The sequence below is a fragment of the Manacus vitellinus genome, unplaced genomic scaffold, assembly GCF_001715985.3.
Source record: "Manacus vitellinus isolate BGI_N305 unplaced genomic scaffold, ASM171598v3 scaffold_38_pilon, whole genome shotgun sequence".
NCBI lineage: Eukaryota > Metazoa > Chordata > Aves > Passeriformes > Pipridae > Manacus > Manacus vitellinus.
Genome location: NW_021940526.1, coordinates 2,477,079 through 2,503,003, shown reverse-complemented (window position 1 = coordinate 2,503,003; position 25,925 = coordinate 2,477,079). Strand labels below are relative to the sequence as shown.

The 25,925-nt window shown below is 39.6% G+C and overlaps 1 protein-coding gene across 1 annotated transcript in view; it reads left to right on the top strand.

Annotated features, from left to right (window-relative positions):
* The window catches only part of SLX4IP (SLX4 interacting protein), a 68,895-nt gene that overhangs the window by 41,657 nt on the left and 1,313 nt on the right, over positions 1 to 25,925 (top strand). Inside the window, 4 exon segments of the mRNA XM_018077557.2 lie at positions 9,905 to 9,982; positions 11,839 to 11,927; positions 24,235 to 24,344; positions 25,500 to 25,924. Of these exon segments, the coding sequence (XP_017933046.1) occupies positions 9,905 to 9,982; positions 11,839 to 11,927; positions 24,235 to 24,344; positions 25,500 to 25,924 (702 nt within the window).

Below are 25,925 nucleotides of genomic sequence, written 5' to 3'. Positions count from 1 at the left end.
ACCTATAAAGGTCTTTCTTTATCATCCAAGTAGTTCTGCATAGGAATTTTGCTGTTAGTACTTGAGTTTATGCAAAGACATGTATATTTATGCAAATTTAAAGTTTATCTTTGGGGTTTTCCTTCTATAGTTAGGCAAAAAATCAGCATCCATTAATCATGTGTCTTTACAAAGGGGAATTATGGCTCAGTTTCTCAAAGCTGGCTTGAAGTTAATAGGCAATTAATCTCTATCAGTTAAAAATGAAGTTTAGGGGACTGCTTTGATTCAGGTGCTGCCAGTTAGGCAAGATGAACCCCACCTTTAATTTCTGATTTGATACTCACCTGAGAATATCAAAGTGATTCCCATCTAGGCCAAGGAACATACCTTTTGAGAGAGCCCTTGGCATCCTTGTCCCAGGTGGGAATTCAGCAATTTTGGAGTGCACATGAAGTGAATTTGAAGATCTGTCCCTAAGCACTTGCTATTCCTTGTTTGACTGCCTGATTCTTTGCAACATCTGTTCCTCCTGGAGATGCTCTTTCACGTGTTCTCTATGTAGATTTTAAAGCTTCTGGATTTCCTTGGAAGCAGGAATGCAGAGGATATCACTGTGGAAGTGTTTTAGCACTAGGCACAACTGGAATAGGAAGCAGATATGTTTGTGAGTAATTTTTGAGTGCTCACTGTTTGTGATGAAATTTTCTGATCAATAAATTTGGCTTTAATCTATCTTCTCTCATCCTCTGTGAACATGGCAGGTAGGATTCCTGCCAGAAGCATTTTAGAGATTCTGTGGTCTGAACTCAGTGTTCAAACCCCTTGTGCTGGAATGTCTCAAATCCCAGAGAAGAACTGATGTGGTCACTTTGATAGACCTGACTTTCCTCAGCTGCCTGACCTTTACAAATATGTGTGTGGGATATCTGGAACACTCTCCTGCCTTGGAACATCCACAGATAAATAGTGAGGGCAGTTTAGCATCATAGCTGCATTCTGCTGAAGGAAAGCATTTGTGAATAATGTCTGAATCTGGTCAGACCTTTTGTGTTTGGCTAAAATTTTAATGCAGTATGAATTCACCTGTAGGGTTTCATTTTTTCCAACTTGGGTGCAAAGGCTTGCACATATAACATATAAGTACAGTGGGTTGCATTGTTTAGGTGTGTGCCAGGTCTGTCACAGAATCACAGAATATTCTGAGTTTAGAGAGACCCACAAGGATCATCAAACTCCAAATCCTGGCCCTGCACAGGACAAGCCCAAAATCACACCATGAGCCCAAGAGCATTGTCCAAACACTCCTTGAGCACTGGCAGCCTTGGGAAAAGGGAAATATGATTTCTAAAAGAAAAGAAAAACTGTATCTATTTTCCAAAATTTGACTAGGCTTAATAGCTTTTTTTGCCTTTACTTGAACTAGAAAATAGATGGAAAAAAACTAAGGGTTGATTCTTATTTTGAACTTAAATGTCAGGTTCCTTTAAGAAAAAAAAAAAGTGCTCTTTATTAAATGTTTCTAAAGAGAGCAATATTGTTTTGGTTAAAATGTAAACCAGAAAGAATAGGGATTTGAAATAAAACCTAAAAGAATTATGATTTCCCTAGAAATGTTTAGAGGAATTTGCTTAATTGCAACCAGAAGTTTGACCTGGAAGTGTAACGTTTTGACCTTGTAGCTGTCTGGCTTCCTAAATGTGTTGTTTTGCTCTCTTTAAACTGTGAGAAAATCTGTTTTACACATCTTTAACCCTTGCATTCCATGGAAGTCTCAGTGTAAAAGTCCCCAAACTATCAGCAGCAAAGGAAAACAAAAATCATCATGATACTTTAAGGGAAAAAAAAACCCACTCATTGCAGCTTCATGTTGAACATTGAAGTCCTTTCTATTTTCATTTTAACTGGAAGTAATTGCAGGTGTAATTTTAGTGTTAAATATGAATGGGAATTTCTTTTAAACTTTCCATCTTACACAATAATACTCTCCTTTGTTCTTTTGTTCTCAACTTTCATTCTCATATGACCAAGGTAGAAATTACAGCTTTTTAAATTGCAAACATTTTTGTGGTTTTATTCGTATTTGGAAAATTTTTAGAAGACTACAGAAATCTGTCCAGATAGAAATGGAGGGCAAATTCCTGAAAAAATTATGCATATTTTCTCCATGTAAGTAGTTCAGTGAGAGCAGTTCTGGATGTTTGATTCACCACTGAAGGCACCAGGTGTGTTGTGGTTATTACACACTGAGAATTTCTGTGGACTACAAAGGCACAAGTGTCAGACCACAAACAACACTAAAACAGCAGAGCTTTGCAGGGCCATGCCTTAATTTATTAAAAAATTAGATAATGACATCAAAAATTAGTAGTGTAGCAAATAAGAAAAACTTTTACTTGAAAATAGGAGGCAAAGAGTTCAATGTCATTTTGACTGTGTGTTGTGGGCTTAGAAATTGATGTTTTCCATCAACTTCAAACAGATCAGAGGTGTTCTAATGCAGGGCAAATGACACATATTCAGGGAGAAACATTCTCCCTGGGAAATATTCACTATACAAACCCATGTCTAAATGTCAAAACTTGCTTTAAAGAGGATAGAAAGTGGCTATCCTGTATTTGTTTACTGAATATTTCTCTTATTCTTTTAATTAAGATGTTTAGTTTGTTGAAGGGTTTTTTATGTGCACACATGGGTCGTAGGGTATGGGCAATGCCTCTCTGTTCTCTTCTATGGCATGAGACAGGATTGTGTGATTTGGTCTGTTGTATAAAAGACCTTAAATTTGGTATTTTGTACTGAGAAAGGGGATGTTCTATGTACTTTTTTTTGCCCTCGGCATCTGTTACACTGATGTCAGAAATGCAGGCTGCTGACCTGTGGGATTCAGGTGGTCCCTTACAACACAGTGTTCTCAGTGAGCCAAAATGAGTGGGTTTTTTCCAGACCATTTTGCAGTCAGTCTCCAGCTCTTTGCACCACAGCCAGAGCTGAGCTGGTGGCGCTGAGCAGATAATCACAGTCATGGTTGTTCTTGGTGATGTTCTCTTTGCATCAGAGCTTGTGAGAGCAGAAAGAGGTAGAGACTTACTTGGAAACAGAGCCTTTCAGCAGCTGACTTAATTGTGGACTATTTGCCAGCATTTAAAGAGAGAAAATAATACACAAGGCTCCATTGTGGTGACTTTCCACCTATTTGCTGTGCCCCAGAGTTTCCTTCTCTTCTGAGTTGTTACAAATCTAACAAGAGTCTGTTGTGTGAAAAGACAAAACCCCACAAACTCTGGCACAAATTGCTTTATTCAGAAACCAGCATGAAAGTGCTGGTTCAAGTCCACACTTGTCTCTAAGAACTGACTCTCTTTTGAAGTGTCCTCTAGATGATAGGCTAGAAGAGGAGTCATGACCATCCATGTCCACGTCTTAGCTCCACTGGGCTCTGCTAACAGGAGTCCTCAAAAAAAAAATTAAAAATAAAAAAAAGACAGACAAGGACACTTATGGTTACCATATATCAAGATCAGCTTTGAAGAAACCACCTTTTCATGTTCATGCCACATGTTCTGCTGAAGAACCTACTACTGACTTTTTATTCCGTCTCGTTCTCTCCCATCATGTCTCCGATGGGGCTTTTTTCACCAGGCCCAGAGGTTTTGTAGCCCTGTGACACAATACATTCCTGACACTTTTAGGGACCCTTGTTAGTGGTAGAGTCATGACAGCTGTGGGAGCTTTAGGGTTAAAACCTTTTTTCTCTCTTGCAGAAGTTATTTCTTATTGCCAGGGGGGAAAAAAAATAGAGTTGGAGACCTGTAAAAGGGCTGATTGACTTTATTTGAAAATCTATCAGCATCATGGTGTTGGAACCCACAATTATGTTGTTCTAATGAACCAGTCACATTTGGTAAATTCTGAGAGGCTCATTTCCCCAGTTTGGTTGAGTTTTTGTGCTCTAAGAGACTTTGCTTTGTAGAGATTCCTGACACTTAAAATACAAAGTCCTCCATTTCAAGTATTTCATGGCATCAAAAAAAATTCCTGGAGCTCATTGGTTTCCTCAAGGAAAAATGACAGAGACAGTTAGGCTGAAAGGACATACTTTTTGGAAGATGGATGTGCTGTATTCTGCTTTTCCTAATGCCCTGTGAGTCAAACTTGGGACTGTCACAGTGTCTATGTCTCGTTCTAGGTAGAATCTGCTTTACTTTTATCACTGTGAGGAATTCAGTGATTGTTCCATTTGGGTACAGCTTTGTCTGGCCAGTTTTTGGGAGATAATTGGCTTGATGTGCAAATGTGCCATCAGGCAGTTTAATTGAGCTGCTCCATCACAGTACAGACACTTGGAAGAGACTTTGGCTTCTCCTGTGCTGCTGACTTGTCAGACAGTGTTTACCACAGGCTTTGTTTTCCCATTCTCTCTGCCTTTTGGCTGGAAACAACAGATGCCTTTCTCAGCCTTTCTCTTGGTTGTTGTGCTCATTCCAGTGGTTAAAGAAGTCCAGGCACGTGGCTTTCTCTGGAATACAGTTTATATGTTCAAAACAGGGAGGGTTTCTAAATAGCTTTCAGTTCCTGTGTTAAAGCCCGTCACATGCAATTAATAATGTGGTTATTGAGTCTGAGATCAACAAAAGGGTGAAATCAGATTTTGTCTCCTGTTAGAGAACAGTTGTCTGTGGTAAAGGTGCTCTGACCATCAAATCTGCTGCTCTACATTGGTCTCCCTGGATGCAGTAGCAGGTGGTGCTGGCTCTTACTGCTTGTGTGTTAGGAATGGCTATGGACAGGCTGGGTTTTCCAGGGCTGGATCAGCCTGCCTCTCCATCCTCAAGTGTCAGTGAGGGGAAGATGGTATTTTTCCTCCAGAGCTGGTGTGTTCTCAGGACCTCCATCAGGGGCATTTGTCATCTTGCAGCCAGATGGTCTCAGACGTGCTTTTCTCCTCCGTTCTCTCCTCCAGAACAGTGATGACAGCCAGGCTAAGAAATGCCTTATCCTGGATCCAGTTTGGCCAGTATAGTTCTGATTTTGCAGTGAATTCCTCACCTCTCCTACTAGAGGAGAGCCCTACAACCCTACTCTTGGATTTCACGGAATGGTTCAGCCCAGTTTTCCTTTTAAAGGCTCATATTCTCAGTGGTTTAGATTGTGTGCTGTGTCCAGCTCCCAAGGCTCTGGTAGCAGAGAGGATTCTGCTGGGCTTATCCCATCCCATCCTCTCCTGATCAGACTCCTTGAAAGGTTTGTTTTCTTGTCAGGGACCTTAGTCCCTGGTAGACACTTAATCTCATCCCCAGGTCCTTGGTGGGATGGATTTCTCCCCTATTTGTGCTGGTGACTGGCCTGTATTCGGAAGATTTAGCAGACAGAACAGCAGCACTGATACTAAAAGATATGGAAGAGTAAGGTGAAAAAAAAATCAGTAATCTGGTTTTGTCTGCTCTTGGTTTAAGCTACTGGAAGGCACCCTGGAAAAAGAGGCAAATTATATCACTGAATTTATTTGCAGGTATAAGAGTTTGCAAGGCCAGACCCTGCAGCAATACCCACTCAATACTACACCCAAGGACTGTTTTTTGTTCATTCTTTATGTATATAAATTTGATGGCCTGGATTTTTTTTCTTAGTTTTTTAAAAAAATATTTATGGGCTTCATTTTATGATGATCAGTACACATTTCCCTGTGTACTTGTGTTAATTGCTTTCTTTGAACTGAAGGCAGACTGGATGGAAAGGATGGATGCCATCCTGAGATGTTTCAGATGTTCTGAAACCCACTCTTTGGTGTGTATAAAACCTTGAACTGGGTGAAGATGCTTCTCGTTATTAAATATGAAGTGGATCCCAGAAAAGGCTGAGAAAGACTCAACAACTTTTTATGTCTGATGTCTTGCATCTGCTGTCCTGGTCTATACTAGACTTGGCCTTAAAATTATGTGCCAACGTTTGCTTTTGAATCTCTTCTAAAATAGAAATGGCAACCTCCTCTGGAGCACGTGGACATTTTGTTTTGGGGAAGAAAAGCTACAGGATCAACAGTAGGTTTAGAATAAGATGTTTGGGTTTTGTTTTGTTTACAAATGATCAGGACTTTTGATTTTGTGGTGAATAATTCTAAGTGGAGAAATGTAAGTGCTAAAAAGCAGTGTAATAATACGTCTGTGGAGTACTTTGAAGATGAAAAGCTCTATATACTGTAAACATTATTACTAGTATAGCCTAATCTGTGTGGAAAAATTAATCTAGCATGAGCTAAGTGTAGATTTTTTTTTTTAATGTACAATATAGTGTTTCAGAAAGTCTAATACAGCCGTGTATTTACATTCACATGGTAACATAAGAAATTTATCCTTTTATATTTTTAATATGTGGGTTGCAGTGGTTGATTTTGTTGTTACTTTCCAAATGTGGAGTCAGTCCTAATCCACTGCAACCTGTCAGAAACGTGAAACGTCTGGGCTGGGAGAGAAAATTGCTGTATTTTTAAAGAGGGTGTAAAAATCCTGTGCGATGAGAAATAGGTGCCTGGGAGATATGGGAATGTTTGGGGGGGTCAGCCATCCTTCTCAGGCTTGTGCTGTGGCTTGGGAGAAGACTTGAGAGAACTCCAGAGCCAGGCAGGTGCCAGACCGTGGTGGGGAGGGAACACCTGCCAGGCTGCTCCAGATCCCTCAGCACTCTGAGGCGTTTTCCCAGGCTCCCAGAGGAATGGTCCGTAACAGCCGTGGGAGAGGGCTTCCCACCGCTCCACACTGCACCACAGCAGCCTCTTGGCAGCTTCTGGAAGCTCCAGTCAGCTTGGCTGGGATTCCTTTGGAAAACAAGTGCTGCTGGATAGTCTCACAGTAAAGAGCTGGTGTCTGATGTTTCCTCTTGGTGTCGTGGGACCACGAAACACAACAAACAGGGCAAATTCCTGTTCCTGCACAAGGCAGCGCTCACAGGGGCCTGTTGCAGCTGGAACTCAACTGTGGCTTCTCTAGAACCTCCTCTGTCCAGTCATATTTTGGATTTTGGGGTCTGTTTATTTCATAGGGTTTGAGGGTTTTTGGTTGTTTTGTTGTGTTGCTGTTTTTGTTTTCCTTGTTTCTTTTTGGACCCTGAATCTGATCATTTAGGTGCACAGTTTTGAAGTAAGAAAGAAAAAAACCTTCCACATCACTAAATACAATTTTATTTCCTTTTCTGGTAATCCACAAATGGAGGTTTGTCGATGTTGCATGGTGAGGAGGAAGTTAAAGATTGAGCCAACTGGGTTTGCTGAGCCCAAGATCTGTGAACTTTCTACGCTACTGGAAGCAAAATTGTCTGTAGCTTGAGGTTCAAACTCCTTCTTAAAAGGAGTTAGTGATGGATCATTTGGTGTGTGTCACTTGGTCCCTCCTTCCATGATATCACGGACAGCAGGTTTTGGTCCTTGCTGAGATCACACTGGCCCTGGAGCATAACCCACTGCTTGCTCAAAGCCAAGATTAGGATCCATGGTGGACCAGTCAGGAATGAAACTCATGCTGAGTGACTGTGTAGAAGCTTTAAAAAGCTGCAAGTTGCATGGGGTTGTTCTTGCAGGGCTTATTTTTTTATTTTTTATTTCATGAAGCAGAGTGGTTAATCGGATAATATATTTCTCCTAAGGGAAGCTGAAAGAGGATATCACTGTTTTTATTGTTCTGCAGTAACTCTGACAACTTGAAAACTAGGTTTTGTGAACTCCAGCTGACTATGGATTAAATCAGGTGTCACATACAAGAGGGTTTCACAACATTTTATGAGCTTTGTGATACTTTCAAAATACAAGTATCTTGAATACAATGCATCTTAATATTTTCTCATGGTTAGCAACAAGTAACAGCAAATCGTCTGTTCGGGCCTTTTCAGCCAAGTAGTAAATATTCATGCAAACTAAAATGATTTTCTAGTGTTAGTCCCTCTGGGCTGAGCTTATTAGCTCAGGTGCAACTGCCTGTGAAGGCTTTATAAGACTTTCAGACTTGAGCTGATGCTGCAAAAATAATGTGTATGGGTGTCTTGATCTCTTAGGTAATTATTTATTTGTCAGATTTGAGGTGGGTGATCTTCCACAGAACAGTGGCTGACTCAATCAAGGGCCTTTAAGAAGAATTTGAAACTTTGCTCAGTCAATCAGATATGATTAAACACTTAACCTTTCAGAGAAAACCAGGATAGCAAGAAAACTGAACAGATATACCTGTTACTGATTCATAAAAGAATTGCCAGAGTGAAGTATGCTGCTTTTCCCTGTGAAAAGCAAAGATTCACATTTTTTCCAAATTCCTCTCAAGAAAAATACATTTGGAGTATTACAGACAAATGGAGGTGGGAAGAAAAACTTTCAATATTTATTCTCTGTTTGAAGATTTGTTTTCCAAGTTGTACTTTTAGGATTGTTACTTTTTCAGCATTCCAAGGCCACAGTGGAGGATGCTTTTATCACACTAATAACTTGTTTATATATAGGGCAAATTCTTTGATTTGACTTAACAGTGTTAAAGAATTGTAGATGCCAAACTGGAAATAGCTAAAAGTAATTTTCCTTAATTGTTCTCATAAATATACAGTTAATAAAGCTGATGGATTCCATCCAAATTTTTCTCTAGTGCTCATCATTTTCAAGGGATGGTTCAACTTGTCACATCTTGACTTGATCTCTTAAGGGAAGTCAAATTTTGGGTATCTTCCTGAGGGGAAGGGAAAAAAGATGGCTGATAAATTTCAAAGGGATTGATTGTGATCAATAACTGTGGTTCTTAAGGAGGGGTGATGCTGAAAACAGCACTCCATGGGGAGCTCCAGAGGATGGTGCAGACCCTGCAGCAGAGGACGTGCATTTTGGGGCTTATACTTATTATTAAGACCTGCTTGGCACTTGCTCAGTAGAGATTGAGCCTGGAACAAGCTTTCTTTCTTTTTAAATGGTTGGGTTAGAAGAACAGCAGTAGCACTTAATATTCTACTTTTTGTGTGGTAATCACACCAAGGGCAGCTGCCTGCCTTAGAAGCAGCAATAATTTAAGTCTTGTAAACCCCATCCAAGTTAAGGGAAACACCTCTAACCCTCTTTTGCACTTTCCTTTCAATGAGGTGCACAGAGAGAAGGGGAGGACGAGTCCCAGTTGCCGGTTTTTTCCCCTTTCAGCGGGAGTCAGGTTGCTAAATACCTTGATGAATCAAGTGCTAACTGATTTACCCAGGGTCATTTGGGAGTTTAAGTGGAACAAAAGTAAAAGCTGAATTTCCTCAGCCACAGTCCGATAGTCTCTCCTCTGTAACATAATCCTTTCTGCCCTTTCCTTACGCTCCTGGTGCCCAAGGATTTCTGTCATTCTTGGGAACAGAAGCTGAGGAAGCCTCTGTGGAGCTTACAGGTATCTGCTGCATCAGCCAGGCCAGCCCTGTCCACTTGGAGATACTGAGGGCTTCAAATATCTGCATTTCTCACATAATTCAGTGGAGCTGGAGATAATTAAGCCCTTCCATGTTTGGGTTTTTTTAGAGCTTTGAGTTTGTCACCTTCCTCCAGAAGGCAGTTGAGTAAATGGGCATCTGTAATACTGGTGGAGAATATGTATGAAAACAGGACAGTGGCCATGACACAGGGCTATTAAGCAGATGACAACTCTTATAATTCATTGACTTAAATTTATTTATGTGGTTGGATTCCAGAACTCGATGGTTAATAATTTCTGTAGAGTTTTGCCTTGTATCAGATATTATTTTCTTGAGACTCCAATATGAGAATTCAGCAGTTTTTTTAAAATCATTCCATTAAAGTTACGTTTTCCTTTGTGTTCTTGAGCTGCTGCTTTCTCTCAATCCTGTCTTAACAGATGTGCAACACTGTGAGACCAGAATGCCCAAGATACCCTTACACTTAATATTATCCCTTTGCTTTATGTTGCAGCCAACAGTCTCCACATCACTGCCTACTTCATGAAGAGATGGGTTAATCTCCGTTGCGCTTTAGGGAAACGTTATCGTGGTAAGAAATCGGTTTCTTACAGAGTTACTTAGAATTTTGTATTCCTGGGAGGAAGAAAGAGAGCATAAACTAATACTTCATGATATTTCGGTCTACTTAATCAAAATCCAGGGTTTTTTTCAGAGAACATCTCCTAAAAACAACAGCAACAAAAAAGGGAAGTGTTTCTTAAGATAAGCTGGATTTTTTTTTTTAATTCCATTTCAGATCTGTTGTATGCCTTGCCCCAGGGTAATCAGCTCAACCACACCAAATTCTGTGAATACGATGAGACTCAGCGTTTTACTGAGTCTCTGCAGGGTGAATCAAGCAGAGGTTGCAGCATGAATCACTTCATTATTGCTGGAGTGTCTTGTGACATCAGTGGTGCAGTACAAGTGGATGCAAGAAAGGCTCTTGTTCACCTCAGAGCTATAAAATCTCTGTGTAGGTGATGTCATTGGACCAGATTTTTTTCCATGTTTTCTCAAGCCAGGATGCTCTGTAAGGAAGTGATATCAGTCCCGTCCTGCCAACAGCAGTGCAAAGGAGCTAAAACCATCATTGCCCTTTGTGTTGACCCTTTTGTGTTAAAAGAAAGCAAAATACATTAAGTGTCCTTAAAAATATTGAATACTCAAGTGGATAATTTTAAATGATTTCTTGTTTTTATAGAAATTCATTATATTCACAAATGTTTAAATCAGTCTTCAACTAGTTGTTTTCTAAGTCCATATTGGTTGAAAAGATTGGAGTGTTGACTTTAAATAATTCATCTATTCTCGTGTTAGAATAGAATAGCAGAGTGTCTGCATTGGAATATCTACATTGTTTGCTGTGTATTAAATTTGAACTGTTTTAAAACATCAATGAATACCCAAAGATACTTTCATTTTGTTAGCCAGCAGGTGAGATTGTTATAAAATGTAACAACAAAAATGTCTAACTGGAATGAACTTGCCCTACTCTTCAATCCTACCAAAAAAATCTATGAGATCAACCTCATGGTTTTTTTCTGCAAGCCTTGTTTCTTTCTTGTCCCACAAAATAGGGTGTTATGGCTTGGGTTTGAAGTATAACAAACTTTCAAAATTTTTAACTCCCTTTGTATGAAAACAAAACAAAAACCAGCAACCAAAAAAAAAATAAAAAAAGCAGAGCTGAAAATATAAAATCTGAAGATGTTAATCTGGAAACAGTTTCACATGTCAGACAGCAAAATACCCAGCTGTGCTCTTCCCATAGCATTGCCAGGTACTGAATAAAGCTTTGCCTGTCAGTTGGAATCTGAGAGCCCTTCAATTGCTAATTCTTTGTAAATAGAAACTTTGTTGTGTTCAGAACAAACCGTGTGATCCCGAGGAAAACACCTAATTTGGTGATAGTTCCCTAATTTGTTTAATGACTTCAAAGATCTCTGCAGTCAGAGTGTGGAACGCTGGAGCTGGGATGCCAAGTCCCGACTGAATATGTTGTGCTGTGTTACAAAAACAATTTACAGCTTTTGTGATGAAAACAGGCATCACCAGAACAGAAAGAAAACCATCATTAAACTGTTTGTCTGTTGGTTCTGCCTGTTTTTTCTGTTCAGAGGTGCAGGTGGACTAATTTGCAGCCTTGACTGTCCTCTTGGGAACTCAATTTTCTCTTCTTATTGATTTTTTTTAAAATGGTTTAAAAAAACAAAATAAAAGGGGGGATGGCATGTTGAAGAGAGCAGGTGAAAAGCTAAAGGGGTGCATGAAATGAGTTAATGTGCAATTTAAAAATATAAATAATTTCGTTTACTAAAGTAACATGTCTATATGATGTCATTGTGTGTGGTTTTGAAAATGATTATAATTTCTGTAATCTTCTTTTCCATTCTTTTTGTGTAGAGCTGCGTGTGTTTCCAGAGAAATTTATAGTTTGTGTCAGTAAACTTGACTTTGATCCAAGTGCTTGGACAGGTGAAAATGATGTATTGGTACGTACAGAACGGTTCTGTAAATTTTCTGTGTTTTTTTTTTAAAGGGATAAGATGATTGTTCATATATATATGTATTTATTCACCTATTTGTGACTGTCATCTTAGAACCAGAAAGCCACATTAACAGTTGGGCCAGATTATTCAAGGGGACAACCTGCAGTGAGCCTAAGGCAGAGAAAAATTGGAATTTTTGAAAGCTTTAGCTTAGAAAGGTTTATTTTTTTTATAAGGCTCAGAGATGTATTTAGAAAGCTAAATGATTTAGGTATAATATTAGCACCTTGATTTAAGGATCTTTTTTTTTTTTTTCCTTTGTACTTTGTCCTGGTAATATTTTACTCTCCAGAATTATAATGAAGTGGTTTGTAATGTCCATGGGTTTCTTGTATGTTTTCTTAGCACTTGTTCTGCAGAACAACTCAAGCGGATCAGTGCTGGCCCTGCTGGGAGCAAAAATCCCCAAACATTTATGGAGGAAAAGGCACTGGTGTGTGGTTAAATACCATAAACAATTCTCCTTAAATATTTCATCCTGAAGGCTTTGTCAGGGTCAAAGGCTTGGGAATGTTATGCTGCAGTTAAGTGCTGGCTGTGTCAGGAGTGCTCACATGGACCCAGGTGCTGCTCCTGTGGCTCACACCGAGGGTCACAGTTACACCCTGAGCTCTGGCTGTGCTTTAGGAGTTTATCTGACATGTATTAAAGTATAGTTGACCCTTGGAGAGAAAAAAAAAAAAAAGGGTTTATTCTACTCATTCTACTTACTCTACTCATTCAACTTCATTTTTTTCTAACACCAGGCAGGGTGTTGGTATTTCTAACACTAAATGCAGATTTTATTGTCTTGATTCCTAGATTGGTACATATCCTTCCATGCCAAAGAATCAAGTGTTTTTCACACTCTCAGAAAATAATTATCTACTTGCTCTAGAAGTATTTTGCTATTTTGAAAAGTGTTACTTTTTCAGTATTGTCTTGAAAACTATTTAATGCTTGAAGTAGGAAATTCTGTCTCTGCATTTTGACTGAGAAATAATTATGGGGTTTTTTTTCTTTCTCAGGTATCTCCTATGAGATATCCAATTCCCCCATTTGGTATTTTTAATCTTTCCATAAAATAAAAGCTGAGGAGTTTTCTTTAATTTCTTTCATGTGATTTTCTATAGGAAGGAGAAGGAGAATGAAAAATATTATGTGCTTTAGCTTTACTATTTCAAAACTTGATCTTGATCTACGAAAAACTCCTTGTTGTTTAAAAAATCAGTTTTAAGACTTTTATATTAAAAAAAAAAATAAATCTCTTAGTGGGATCACAACCTAATCAATGAGACAGTCTGGGAGTTTGCTTTACTTGCAGATGCAGTATGTGTGCACAGACCTGGCTAGGACGGTCAGTGCAGTGTGTTGGGAGGAGGGAGTAAGATAAAATTATCCCTAAGCCTCTTCCCTGATTTGAAGAACCTGATTAGTAAGATGGGAACAGACCCTCAGCAAATGTTTTGGAGGATCTGGTTGATTCTTACCACTCTTCCTTGAAGGGTCCACTCCAGACTGTTCTGTAGGTCCAGAATTCCTGCAGCATGGTAGGACCAAATTTGTCATATACTCCTGTTCAGTTCTTTGCCAAACTGGAGGAGTGTTGGATTGCCACTGAGAGGCAGTTTCAAGTTTTTGGCTCTCCAGAAGTAAAGGCAAAGGATCTGCACTTTGTGTGTGTGCTCTTCCAAGTGCAGTTTGCAGTGAGTAGGCTGGAACTCCAAACTCTGCACTCCAAAAGACCACCCAGAAGACCTTTCCGCTGATCCACTCCAGCCTATTCTGTCATGGGCTAAAAATGAGGCTGTGTTTTGTTTTCTTCTCTATGCTGTTTGGGTTTGAATAATGTCACAGTGTTGGATGCAAGTTCTTTTAAATGTTTAATCAGCTCACACTCTTGCTTTTGAAGGCCAGTTCTATTCTATGAAAGCAGTTAACTGTACATTAACAGGGACTTTGTCACTTTTTTGTGTTGCCTAATGTCAGTGCAGGTGACTTACTCAAGACTTAACAATTATTTATATTTTTAGACTTTAGGCTGTTTTGTGGCATGGGTCAAGCTTTCATTCCTGAGCTGTGTTAAGTCAAGCTCAATGCTCCACTTTCCCATTACTTGAAACCAGTTTTATGTCAGCCTGAGACACTGACCATAATTGTCTTCCTTCACCTATCTTCAACCCTTTATTCTTTGCTTTTTCACTGCTTTTTAGGCTATTCTCTGAAACAGACTGTGCTTAAACCATAAGTTGCAGGGGATGTAACCAGATATGAAATGTAATTTTTATGTCTTGCGCCGTAGAAAAGATCATAATTAGATTGCTTTTGAGATATTCATGAGCACAAACCTCAGCATCAGTAGCTGAGAGAAGCAATTTGAATCCTTCTGTGATACCTCCTGTAAGACTAAGGTTAAGGTAGATTAGACAGTCTCTGTCAAATTAGCTTTGAGCATAAACTAATAAAATATGTGAGAGCACTTCTAAGCAGCAGAGCTGAAATAAAGTCGAAGAAAATCTATTGATATGTAATTTTCCAGAATCTATTTATAAATGGGCGTATCTGGGGTTATATTTAAAAATCAGACTGCAGGCAGTAATAAGCATTTTGGAAGGAGGGAAATCTCTATTAAAGAAACAATATGGCAAGTTATTGAAATTACATAAGCAAATTGGAAGTCTCAAGGAAAAGATGGAAGAATAGGCTGGCTGATTAATGCTGGGTTTAAACATAAACCCATTGTTACCTGTTTTACCAAACTGTGCTTGTAATCTTAAATAGTTTTTATCTTGAGAAAGAAGACAGTTTTGGGAACATGGCACAAGAGGAAATCCAGGGAAATATATAAGAGCTCTGGAGAGTTTAGTCATCTTTGTCAATGACGACATTTTCTCGAGGATTATTATGTAGAGAGCTAAAATGGAAAATTGGAAATGGGTTATCTGGAGAAACAGTGGAAATGGAAATGGGTGGAATGGCTTATGAGCATTTGAAAATGTGCTAACAATGGAGTATTCATTGATAACCACATTGGCTTTATAGCAGAATCTATGAGAGGAAGCACTAAAGGGAAAGCATGAAGGAGGTTAAACTAAAGATGAGATGAAATGGAAATTTGAAATTACCATTCATGTGAAATCAGAAAAGAAAGGGGGGAGTAGGAGATCCTGTCTTTATTAAAGAGATCTCAATGTTTCCACTGAGCCTTGTTAAGTTGCAGAGAATATTATACAAAAATAAAGATTCTTTTCCAACAGAATATTGCTCTTAAAAAACCCAAACTAAACCAAACAAAAAACCCCACATAGGTACACAAGGAAAAGAAAATTGCTAAAGATGTACCCAATGCCTTTTAAATGCCCAGGAGAGAAAAAAAAGAAAAATAAAAGAGAAAATGTTCTTCATACATGTCTGATTTTATAAACTGCGTCATTGTAATGTACTTCAGGAGCATTGGACAATTCTCTTTCTTAAAACTTTTAAGACCATAAATGACAGGATTTTCTGGGGTTTTGGTTATGCTGGTAAGAGGCTTCTGGTTCTTTCATGAAAACATGAACTCTTCACTGTAATTAACAGGAGACTTGTAACACTGGAGTTTATGCTGCTGGAATAGTGTGGCTATTGGAAGGTAAAATGAAAGCTCTTTTTCAGATAGCAGCAATTTGTAAAGATTAGTACAAGACTTTATGTGGAATTTAGTTATCTTAAATACTTTAAAGACTTATTGTGAAGTGATATCAGATTGGGTAGGGGAAGAAGGAAATGCTGTGCAATAGAATTGCACAATTCACACTGGAAGTACTAATCTTGGCATGGAACTGTGTGTGTGTGTGTGTGTCTAAAATATCACAGTGAAGCTGCTGTAATGGTGGGCTACTACTGAAAAGGTCAGTCCACATCCCCTCTAGTTCCAGCTCCATATTCCTTTCCTTTCTGGTTACAATGGACCAAGTGACTCTTCAGTGGAGAATGAATTAATTCATTGACTGGATCTAGCAGAAAATTATTTATTTGTGAAGTTCCTCTGGTTTTTATTGGAGGATTAGTTTTCCATCTTGTCTCTTCAGTGAACCAACTCATCCTGTACCCACACAGCTGCCAACTGTGATGCAAAAAAATGTTGGAGGAGCACACAGAGAGGATTTGGATGAGGGGAGCAGGACCATCACTTTAGGTAGCAGCTGATAGTCACCCTGGTTTGGAAAAACATCCACAACACACATTAATGTTACACTTGTTGTAATATTTGTCTTGTTGCTGGTCTTTTTATGTCATTATCCTTTTAACTTTTATAAGTGTTTCCTTGTGATTTCAGATAATATTCTGAGTTCTTTTCAGTCATTAGAGGAAACATAGAGGAAAACAGTATTAAGCTGTAGTTTGGTAACTATAAACAGGGTTTATTCCTTTTTTTGAAAAGGTAGAGAGGGGAAACTGCAGACTAATGAACTCTACCCAAATACCACAGAGTGGAACAGGCAAGGAATTGGTTTGGTGAGTTTTCACTTTTGACACTTCAAGCTTCTGTCATGTTTTTTTTACTCATCCCTCATGTTCTACTCAAGCTGCTGCAAGACTGATGATAGTGAAACATGCAGTCCTTCCTGCCTTCTCTCCTCTTCCCCAGGCATTCTTGTCCTCAGTGTCTGTCAGTACTGGTAGGTGTGGGGAAATAGGTTAATAGGTTCATTCAATAATCCCTCTGAAAACAAGGGGAGTTTTGTTTGGGTTTTTTGTTGTTGTTTGCCTGGCTCGCTTTCAGCCGGTCTCTGCAGTGTTGATCCCTTCAGTGTTGATCCTTGGCAGGACCATGTACTGGGTAAGGGTGAGACTTCCCTTTCACTGTCAGTGTAGCTTTAAACTGTCTTGAATCACCAGGCTGCTCTCTTTGAGAAACTGCATCTCAAAGTGATGATCCTGAACTCTTCCACTCATAAAGAAGCTACAGCAGCTTTACAGTATTCCCTTTTGTCCCAGCTGTCTGCCTCTCCTTGGAGATTACCACTCCTACAGCAGGCTTTGCCAAAAGGGCTGTGTGCCTGCATCTCATCTTGCTGTGTATCACAGTCCTGTGGATTCATGCACACCAAACTTCCCTGGATTTTAAGCTGGTGCACTGAATTCAGGTGGGAGCAGCTGGGGCATGTGTGTGCTCCCTCTGCCAGCTGTGCAGTGGGGCAGGAACCTCCTGCAGAAGGGGAGGGAGGATACCTGAGAGTGGTGATGCTGTGAATTGCCTCAGTGAGATTTGTCTGAACTTGCCTGAGTTTCTTCTTATAGCTTCCAAACTGATGTATTTTCTGCATGGCAGAAGTCTAAGGGCTGTCTGCTGTTTGCTGTGCTAATGATCCAGAGAAGTGGACAGATGATGGAATGAAATCTGACACAATTATTTCAATTAGCCAAGGCTGGAGAAGGCTGTGGAGAGTTTCAGAGAAACCTCCCAGAGCGGGGTAGAGGGGCATTAGGGCTGTAAATGAAAATCATCTGTTGATAAATGCACAGTATTCTTACTGAAAAGAGCAATTGCAGTGCACAACAACTGCTGAGTGAATTAACTGTGTGATCACAGGGAAAAAGGCCAAGATATTGCTGCAAGGAATTGATTTGCAAACTTTTGTTCTGTAGCATTATTTATTGGAAAAGCAGACAGAATATTAGAGTATATATGGAATGAAATAAAAAGTAATACTCATTGTCTTAAAGCCAACAAGTAAGTGGAATACATCTTCAATAAAAGATTATGTACCTCATTATGCAAAATCCAGGTGAAGGAGAGCAGGAATACAGATGGTCCCTGTAGCTGCAGTATAAAAGATTAAGCACATGAAATGATTTCCATATGAAGCAATCTTCAAAAAGCAGGGACAAATTGAGTAATCTTTGCCTGATTTTGGTAGTTGCTTCTTATATGAGTGCTTCAGTTGATTTAAATGCAACTACTTAGCTGCGTTCACAAGGCCTCATTTGTCAAAGCCTTGTGCTTATTTAAGATATTATCATCTGTCATCATCCTTCCACCTCCCTCATTTTCCTCCCCCCTCTCAGTCTCTTGCTGTCACAGCTTTAAGCTGGTGGTTCATGTGGATTTGAGCTGATTCTGTGCTTTGCACTGAGTGATGCTCCTTCCCCTGCAGACTTGGAGAGGACAGAGGGGCAGGGGCAAGGCTGGCAGGGATCGTGTTTAAAGCTGCAGTGAGCTAAAGGTTTTATTTAGCTGTACTGCATCTGCAAGACTGTGATGGCTGTAGGACTTGGAAAGGTTTAAAATACTTCAGGCTTTGATAATAATTCGTTATATTCCTGTTGAACAAAGAATATTTGAGAGAATTTTTTTAAAGTGTTTTAAAGAGCAATCTGTTCCTCAGCCTTCAGCAGAAACCTCTTAGAACTAAGAGGAAGGTCATAACTTGACTAACTAGGAAGCTGAAATATATGATGGTAAAGTTTATGGCAGGATTTTTGAACATTTGTAGTGATTTAAGTTATTTGGAGGGACAGATCACCTCAGAAATCTTGAGGGTCTTGGGGGTAGTGGTGGTAGTGGTGTTTGTTTTGGAAACCAAGTTAAAACATTAAATTATTGAACATTATTTGTCTCCTGAGCTGTGCAGTTCTGCCTGTTTTATCTATTTTGCTTCTGTATAACCAGCAAGATCAAGAGCATTAGTTATTCATTCCAAGATCTGTGTTATTGCACACTGTCATTGCATAAAAAGATATTTGTTTTTAAAATTCGTACATTTTTTCCAGATTTTTTTTTCCGTCAGTAATGAAGTTTGAAGTATATGAATCATGTTCCTGTGTACATCATGTACTCTAGGTAGTATTCTCTTATGTCATATAACCCTTATGTCATATAACCCTTACTGTATCTGGAAAGGCAAATGCAAAGTTTAATTCAGTTAAGTTGCCTGCCTATGAGACATTGATTTTCTCTTAAAAAAATAAAATTGCACCATTAATATGCTTTAGATTTCTCTTCAGTGTCATTCAGAGAAGTTATTTTGGTTGAAAAGCTGTTGTCTGTTCCTCCATTTCTTATCAGTGGACACTTTCTCTGAAGATAGAATCTGAGTCTTGTAGCATCAGCATATAAAATCAGAATGATTAATAGCTCAATTACTTAACATTAATTTTAGCACTTCTTGCCTTCAAGCAAATGCACACAGCATGTGTCACGTGCTCCTTGGTATGTAAATAAATTGGTTGTTTCGGGAGCACCTTCTGTGCCTTTAGAAAGTGGGATGGGTGTTTTTGCTCTCTGTGATACAGATAGGTCTGATTTTTTAAAAAGGCCCCCCCTGCAGCTTTAGGTTTTGTGGAGTATCAGATTTTGTTTGTTCTATGCCATTTACAGCAGGAATTTTTCTATTTTCTATTCTCTTGCAACTGCTCAAATGCAAATCTAGAGAACTCTGAATTTCTTACATTCAGGATAGTGTGGGATTCCTGCTGTATGTAATATACAATTAAAATCTGAACCAAATACTTCAAAAGGAAGGAGGCATTTTCCTCATAGAAGTCACATGCTTTGAGCTAATCTGATGATGCTTTGGGGACCTTTGGAATGTTTGGAGTTGCCAGGACTTATGTATCAAGTGAGAAACTTGGGTTCACACCTTGGAGGTTGAGAAAGTGGAATGTGTATCACAGGGGCTTGTAACAGATGGGGCCAACTCTTGGACTAAACAGTGCAGACAAGCAAAAACTTAATTAAAATGAAATCTGGTAGTAGATAATGAGGACTGCACGGATCCAGGTGTTTGATTTTGCTTTCTATGCTAGGCCATGGGTAAGTTGAATAGTTCTGCTCCTCCAGAGAAATGCAGTTTGCTCTGCTTGTTACATTCTTTTCCAGATTGAAATTGGAGAATTTTTGAAAACCACCAGCATTCCTTAAAAATACCTATTTCAAAGAAGAAAAACTAAGTACTCCAGTGTGTAACATGGAATGATCCTTCATGGTTTTTACTGGAACTTACTGACATTTAGAGCAGGACAGTCAACTTTAAAATGCAGAGCAATATTCCGCAAGTCCGATCAAAGAACTGGATTTCAGGTTCAAAATAGGATCCATTTCTGTACTTGGAAAACTTGTGTGAATGTTTTATGATGTGGTTGCAGTTCATCTGCCAGGACAGATGCATCACTACATTGGAAATGCAAAAAATTTGCATTGTGAAACTGTGGGAAGCTTTTCCTTCATGTGGGATGGGAGAGGGCAGGAGACGAGACCCAAAGTCCTGTCTCTGTCACTTTTTTATCAGTTAGATTAGAGTATCTGATTCATCCTTCACTCACAAGCCTCCTCACTTGCTTTAGGAGCCCTTTTTTGCTTATCAGATTGGCAGGAGTCCTGTCTGACCTCTCTGATCTACCAGTCATCTGCTAGGACACCTCTGAAACCTAAAGGTTGTCTTTGATGGGTGGCTCTGGATATGGCTTAGAGCGGCATTAAAGAAATCATGCAATTGCCAGCTTACATAAAGCTCCCCTAAATAAGGGTTTCTGTCTTATTAATTTCACTGATTTTAGTTTTACTGTGTGTGCCTGGGATAATACTTGAGTTCATAGTTTTGTCTACATTATTACATTTTTAGTCCCCTCCCATTTGCCACTCTGATACAAAATTTGATTTCTTGAACCCATTGATGTTTTCTACCGAGTATTTTTGATGAACCACATTGATAAATGCATTTTAAAAACAGTGTAGTTTGTTTTGGGGTTTTTTTTTTTGTTAACCAGGCATTAAATTTATTTATCCCTTAGTGTTACTTCATTGGTACAGAAGTGTGTACCACTGAGGAGAGTAAGAGACAACTAGAAAGTATGACACCAAATGAGAAGGCAGGAAAGGGGGGCAGCATTGTTCAGTTTGGAAGGTTTTCTTTCAACCCAGCCTTAGACTGGAAAAAAAAATAATCAGTATTTGTATGAGTTTATTGTCAGGCTGAAAAGGCCAAAACCTTTCACTCTTCTTCAGGGTAGTGAGTTGTGAGGGTTCCTCACAAGTGCCCATCCATGAGGAGTTCTTTAACAGGTATTTAATGCTGAGTTCAGCTGCCCTGGAGAAAGCTGAAGATGGCAGTGACCCCTTTTACATTTTTGAGAATTTCTTTTTCAGTGTGAGTGAGTAGTAAGTTGAGTGAGATAGCCAAAAAAAAAAGAAAAAGAATTTTCAATTTGATAAACCTTAAATGAAGTACGTTGTGTGCCTAACAGACGTGTTTCTCTCTAGGTCTCAGTACAGGGTTTTTCCTCCCAGACTTCTCTTTGGATAAGTACTAAGGATTTTAAAAATCAGGTTTGGGGAGGCCAGTGTTATGAGCAGGATGGCTGGTAAGACTTGGTCAGCCTCACTTCTGCAGGCCCTTCTCTGCCGAGTTTTAGCGACAAAAAGGAGTGAGCTTACCCCGGGGTTTTAAGAGCACATATTTCTAATAGAACTTGGCAGTTCAAGGGCTAGAGAAGCATTTTAATCTTTTGTGCCCACCCAGTCTCTATACAAATGTAAATATGTCTGTCTTTAACAATTTGCCAAGAAATGTGGTTTTAATTTGTTAGCAGCAATCCCACTCCCTGCAGCTCTTTCAGAGTCGAGTCGCAAGTCTGGCGGTGCTTTGACGTTTTTCTCTGTCGTGGTGTCATTGTTTATGTGATGTCTGCTTCTGCTGTCCTCCCTTTTATGCCTGGAATATTTTTCTTTAATTATTTCACTGCCTAAAAGGAATTTGGGATTACTAGACAGGATGAGAGCAGATTAGCTTTTTTTTATTTCTCTAACAAGTCCTGAAGTTCCCATAGGAAATAAATAGTATTCCCAAAACAGAGAGAGATTTTTTTCTTTTTTTAATTAACTAAAATTATTAAGTCTAATAAAGAAAATAAAGGAAGTATCACCAATAATGGCTGAGTGTCTTAGTAGTATATGGAGTGCCCATTGTTGTTATTTATGACTCTCTCTGCCTTCTATTGTGGACTTATTCCAGCCTTAGGGAGTTTACATCACTCCTAATAGCAAAAGGCTCTCTGGTTCCCACAGAGTCTTTCAAAGACTGACTCATATGCCTTATGTTAATTGTTCAGCTCTCAAAATACAGCACTTACAGGGTGTGGTTCCGAGGGGAAAATCTACTGTACTTAGAGGGCATGTTCAGAAGTGTTTCACATATAAATCATTCTGATTTTTAATTTTTTTTGATGCCTTAACCCTTTTCTGTCACAGCTTTGTGCGATAAGGTATTTGAAAGCAAAACAAAAGGTTGCTGATAGCATGGTAAGGGAATGTGTTAGTCCTTTACCTCTGGAGTGTAAACTCCAGCCTGACTTAACTCACAGGTGACACAACTTGGTCACCTTTGCCTGTCTCCAGAGTCTGCTCTTCCCACTCTGCTTCAGATCAGGTACAAGTTAGAACTGAGGTTTGTTGCTGATCTGCAGGAGTGAGCGTGGACAGGAATTGCCCCCAGTTCTCCCCTGGAGAACTTTGGAGCAAGTGCCACTTTCCACATGTGCAAGGATTCCCTTAGTGGGCTGGGGATCCTGGCACAGTTGGCTGTGTTGAGGACTGAAGAAGGTTTAACAGAATTCACCTTACAGCAGAAACTCAAATGCTTCTACCTGGGCTCCTGCTCCCTGGCCAAGTGTCAGTGCTCTCCAGCTGCTTTGATGCAGGAGGATTGTGCAAGAGCCTTCAGTCCAAGTTGTGTGACTGTTACTGGAAATCAGAATAGTTTCTTCAGGCTTTGCAGTCTGTCTTAAAATTAGCAAAACTCTTGAGTATCTTAATAATATTCCAGTCTTTAATAGTTTACAAAGTACAAAAACGTATTTAGTCAAATTAGGGGAATCTACCTGTAACAAGAATAGAAGCAGCAATTAATGCCTCAGATTAAACTAGTTAAGCTTGATTTCTGGGGTTGAAATCACGTTGCAGGTAAGTCCCATGCGTTTTCTGCCTGCTGTAAACACACTCCTTGCACCATTAGTGGACAGCACTTGATGCAGCTCTCAGTACACACACACATTTTCGTGATTTGCCTCTGAAAGGAGCCTCGGAACAGCTGTAGTTTTAAGTGCCGAAATGGCTTTATTTCTTTGCCTGACTACCCTCCTGTTTACAAAAGAGGAAGCTGTTTTCACTGGCTATTTCTTCTGGAAAGAGCACGGAGGTTTCCCCCATCTCCTTTAAAACAGAAATAAAAATGAGCAGGGCTTAATCTCCCCTAAGTGACAGGTTCCTTGAGGCGTTTTCCAGGCTGGAGTGGTGTACAGGCTTTGGCTTTGTGCCTCCACAGGTTCTTCCATACCACCTGGTTCCAGTGTGTTCTTTTCATGGCACAGAGCAAGGAATGGGCTAAATAAGCCCTCCCTGTGTTTGCTGAGCCCCTGTCAGAGGCTGCCTCATTCAGGCTGATGGAGAAAAGTGCTGTCAAAGCCAAGGAGATGCACAAAGCCTCTTCTCTTCTTGCCTTTACCACTTTTTTTTCCCTCTCCTCCATAGCCTGGGAGATAATACTTTTTTGGAGTATGTGGTAGTTAATAGTGAAGTCAGCAAATGGCCCTTCTCTGATGGAGATTGTTTCATTGTGAAAGGAAATGCTCACAGCTTGAAGAAAAAGAGCATTTTCCTTCCCTCCCGCTCGCCCCAACCTCGTATTATGTAAAACCATGGTGCTGCTGTTAGCTGAGACCAGAAAGAATTCCCCTGTTGTCCTGTAGTAGCCAAACACTACAATCTGGGAGTTTAAATGTTAGAATTAAAAGTTTTAACCCTTGCCTTCTTCAGGGAGCAAATACCACTCTGTGTGTTTTTCCTAAGTATGGAAAGCTCTGGGAATTCCTCAGAGAATAAGCGTAGAGACCACTGCGCCAGTCAGTCTCTTCAGAAAAAAATCTGACTGACAAACATGCTCCTGTCTGCAAGAGAGATTCCTGGCATTTGTCACAGTTTGAGCCACAAAGATGTCAAATATTTGCCAGCAGTTTCCTCAGGCTGGTTTGGAAAGCTCCATCCTTTACATTGCAGTCCTGTTTGTTTGTGGTGTATTTTAGCATATGAAATATGTTGGTCGGGAGTCTGAAAGGGGAGGGAGCTGACTAGACTCCCAAATATTAAAAGATTAAAAATAATTGTTTCTCTTAGACTGCTCAGATCAAAATAATAAAGAACAGCTGTAAGTCTTAGTATTAGAAGTGGAGTTTTCTGTTGAATAATCATAGCTTGATGTGTCATGTTTGAAACCTGTGTTTTCTTTTGGAGCAGAAAGAAGAACTTTCCAGTGGGGCATCTGAATATTTTACTGAATCTACTGAGAACAAGGAGCTTAAGATCAGTCTGAATGAACAAATAAAGCAAGACATCCTGAAAAGAATGTATGTCACTATTCTTTCTAAGCTTTTGAATTTATAATGGGTAGAATTTGGGTTGGTAGGATCTAGCCTATGTAATAAAATTTCAAATAATACAAACTGTTTTACAAAAGATTGTTTTAAATTACCAAGAGACTACTACTCTAGTGGGGATAAGCACATAAAATGATTGTTGCAGTTTTTACAGCATGGAGAAAGCTCTTACAACCCACATAGATATCTCACATAGCGCTGGGCAGAATCAAAACAGGCTGTTTTTTTCCTTGAATGAAACTCTGAGCCAAAATAAATATGTGATGCTTGAATCTGGTGAAAAACACTTTGCAGATGTATTGTTTTGTTCATTTTGAGAAACTGGACCATTGGTCACAGTTAAAGTGACATTTTTAGACTCAAAATGCAGCCTCAGTGCTTGGGCTTAAAGTTGATCTTATGGCCTGTGTGAAATCTGGGTTTGTAGGTAACACACTGCCAAGGGGTGCTTATGTACTGACACTCCATCAGGTCCCTTGTGATCCCATTTTCCTGTATAATTCCTTTTAGAATATCATCTACTTGCATTAACTAAGTCCTTCCCAGATGAGCGACCTTGATACTAGATGAGTAGTGGTTAGCTCCGAAGTAACGCTTTGAAATGGCCTGGGAAAAATTCCAGAGGAACATTCTAAAAGAGAGATTAGAAGCTCTCACACAGAGACACACTCACTGCCTCTCCCTGCCAGCCCCCTCTGTCCTGTAGCTATACATTATGCATGTGGATGTATGGGAATGGTTTGGAATCATTTAGGCACTTATGAAATGCTATTTTATCAAGCCAGTTCAGGAAGGAATTCAATATACTTATGCTGTGTTGACCTTTAACATCTGTAATGAATCCAGTTCTGCCTCTTGGAATAGAATGTGAACTCACTCCTTCATGGCTTAGTCATTAATAAATAGGGTTCTCCCCTAGTGCAGTGGAAAATCAGATGGATAACACTTGATATTATGCACACTAGACAAACATTGCTGCTTGTCAAGATGATATACAGGGATTTTTCCCATGTTCAGAAAGAGGGTGGCCCTAGTGGTGTTCCAGGGTTTGGAAGAAGGGCAAATTGAGGCAGCAAAGATTCTTTTTTTTTTTAATTTAAAAAACAAAATTCCTTTTTATTGCAGTGTGAAAAGGACAAAACCAAGGAAGAGTAGTGCAAGCCAACCTCAAATCAACAAGGGCTCCAAGAAAGTGTATCTTGGCTCGGTGGACTCGCAGGCAGAGAACAGAAAGAGCGACTGTCAAACTGCTCTCAGTCCTCACTCTGATGTGAAACGTCGCAGTCCAGGCCTGCTGAAGGACTGCACAAATACAGCTGGGAGCAGCTTGGAGCTTCCTGTTTTAGAGCTGGAAAATTATGTTAATCAGAGACAGGCAGATGATGTTAGCAGCCAGCAAAAACCTCACGCTCTGGAGTGGTTGGAGTCGAGTCTTTTAAGTGAGAACCCTCCTTGCAGCTCTGAGTCAGCACTGCTGGGTCCAAAACAAAGTCACAAAGTGACCAAAACACAGGCTCAACTAAAGAGCTGTGGTTCAGAGGAGAAGTTAGA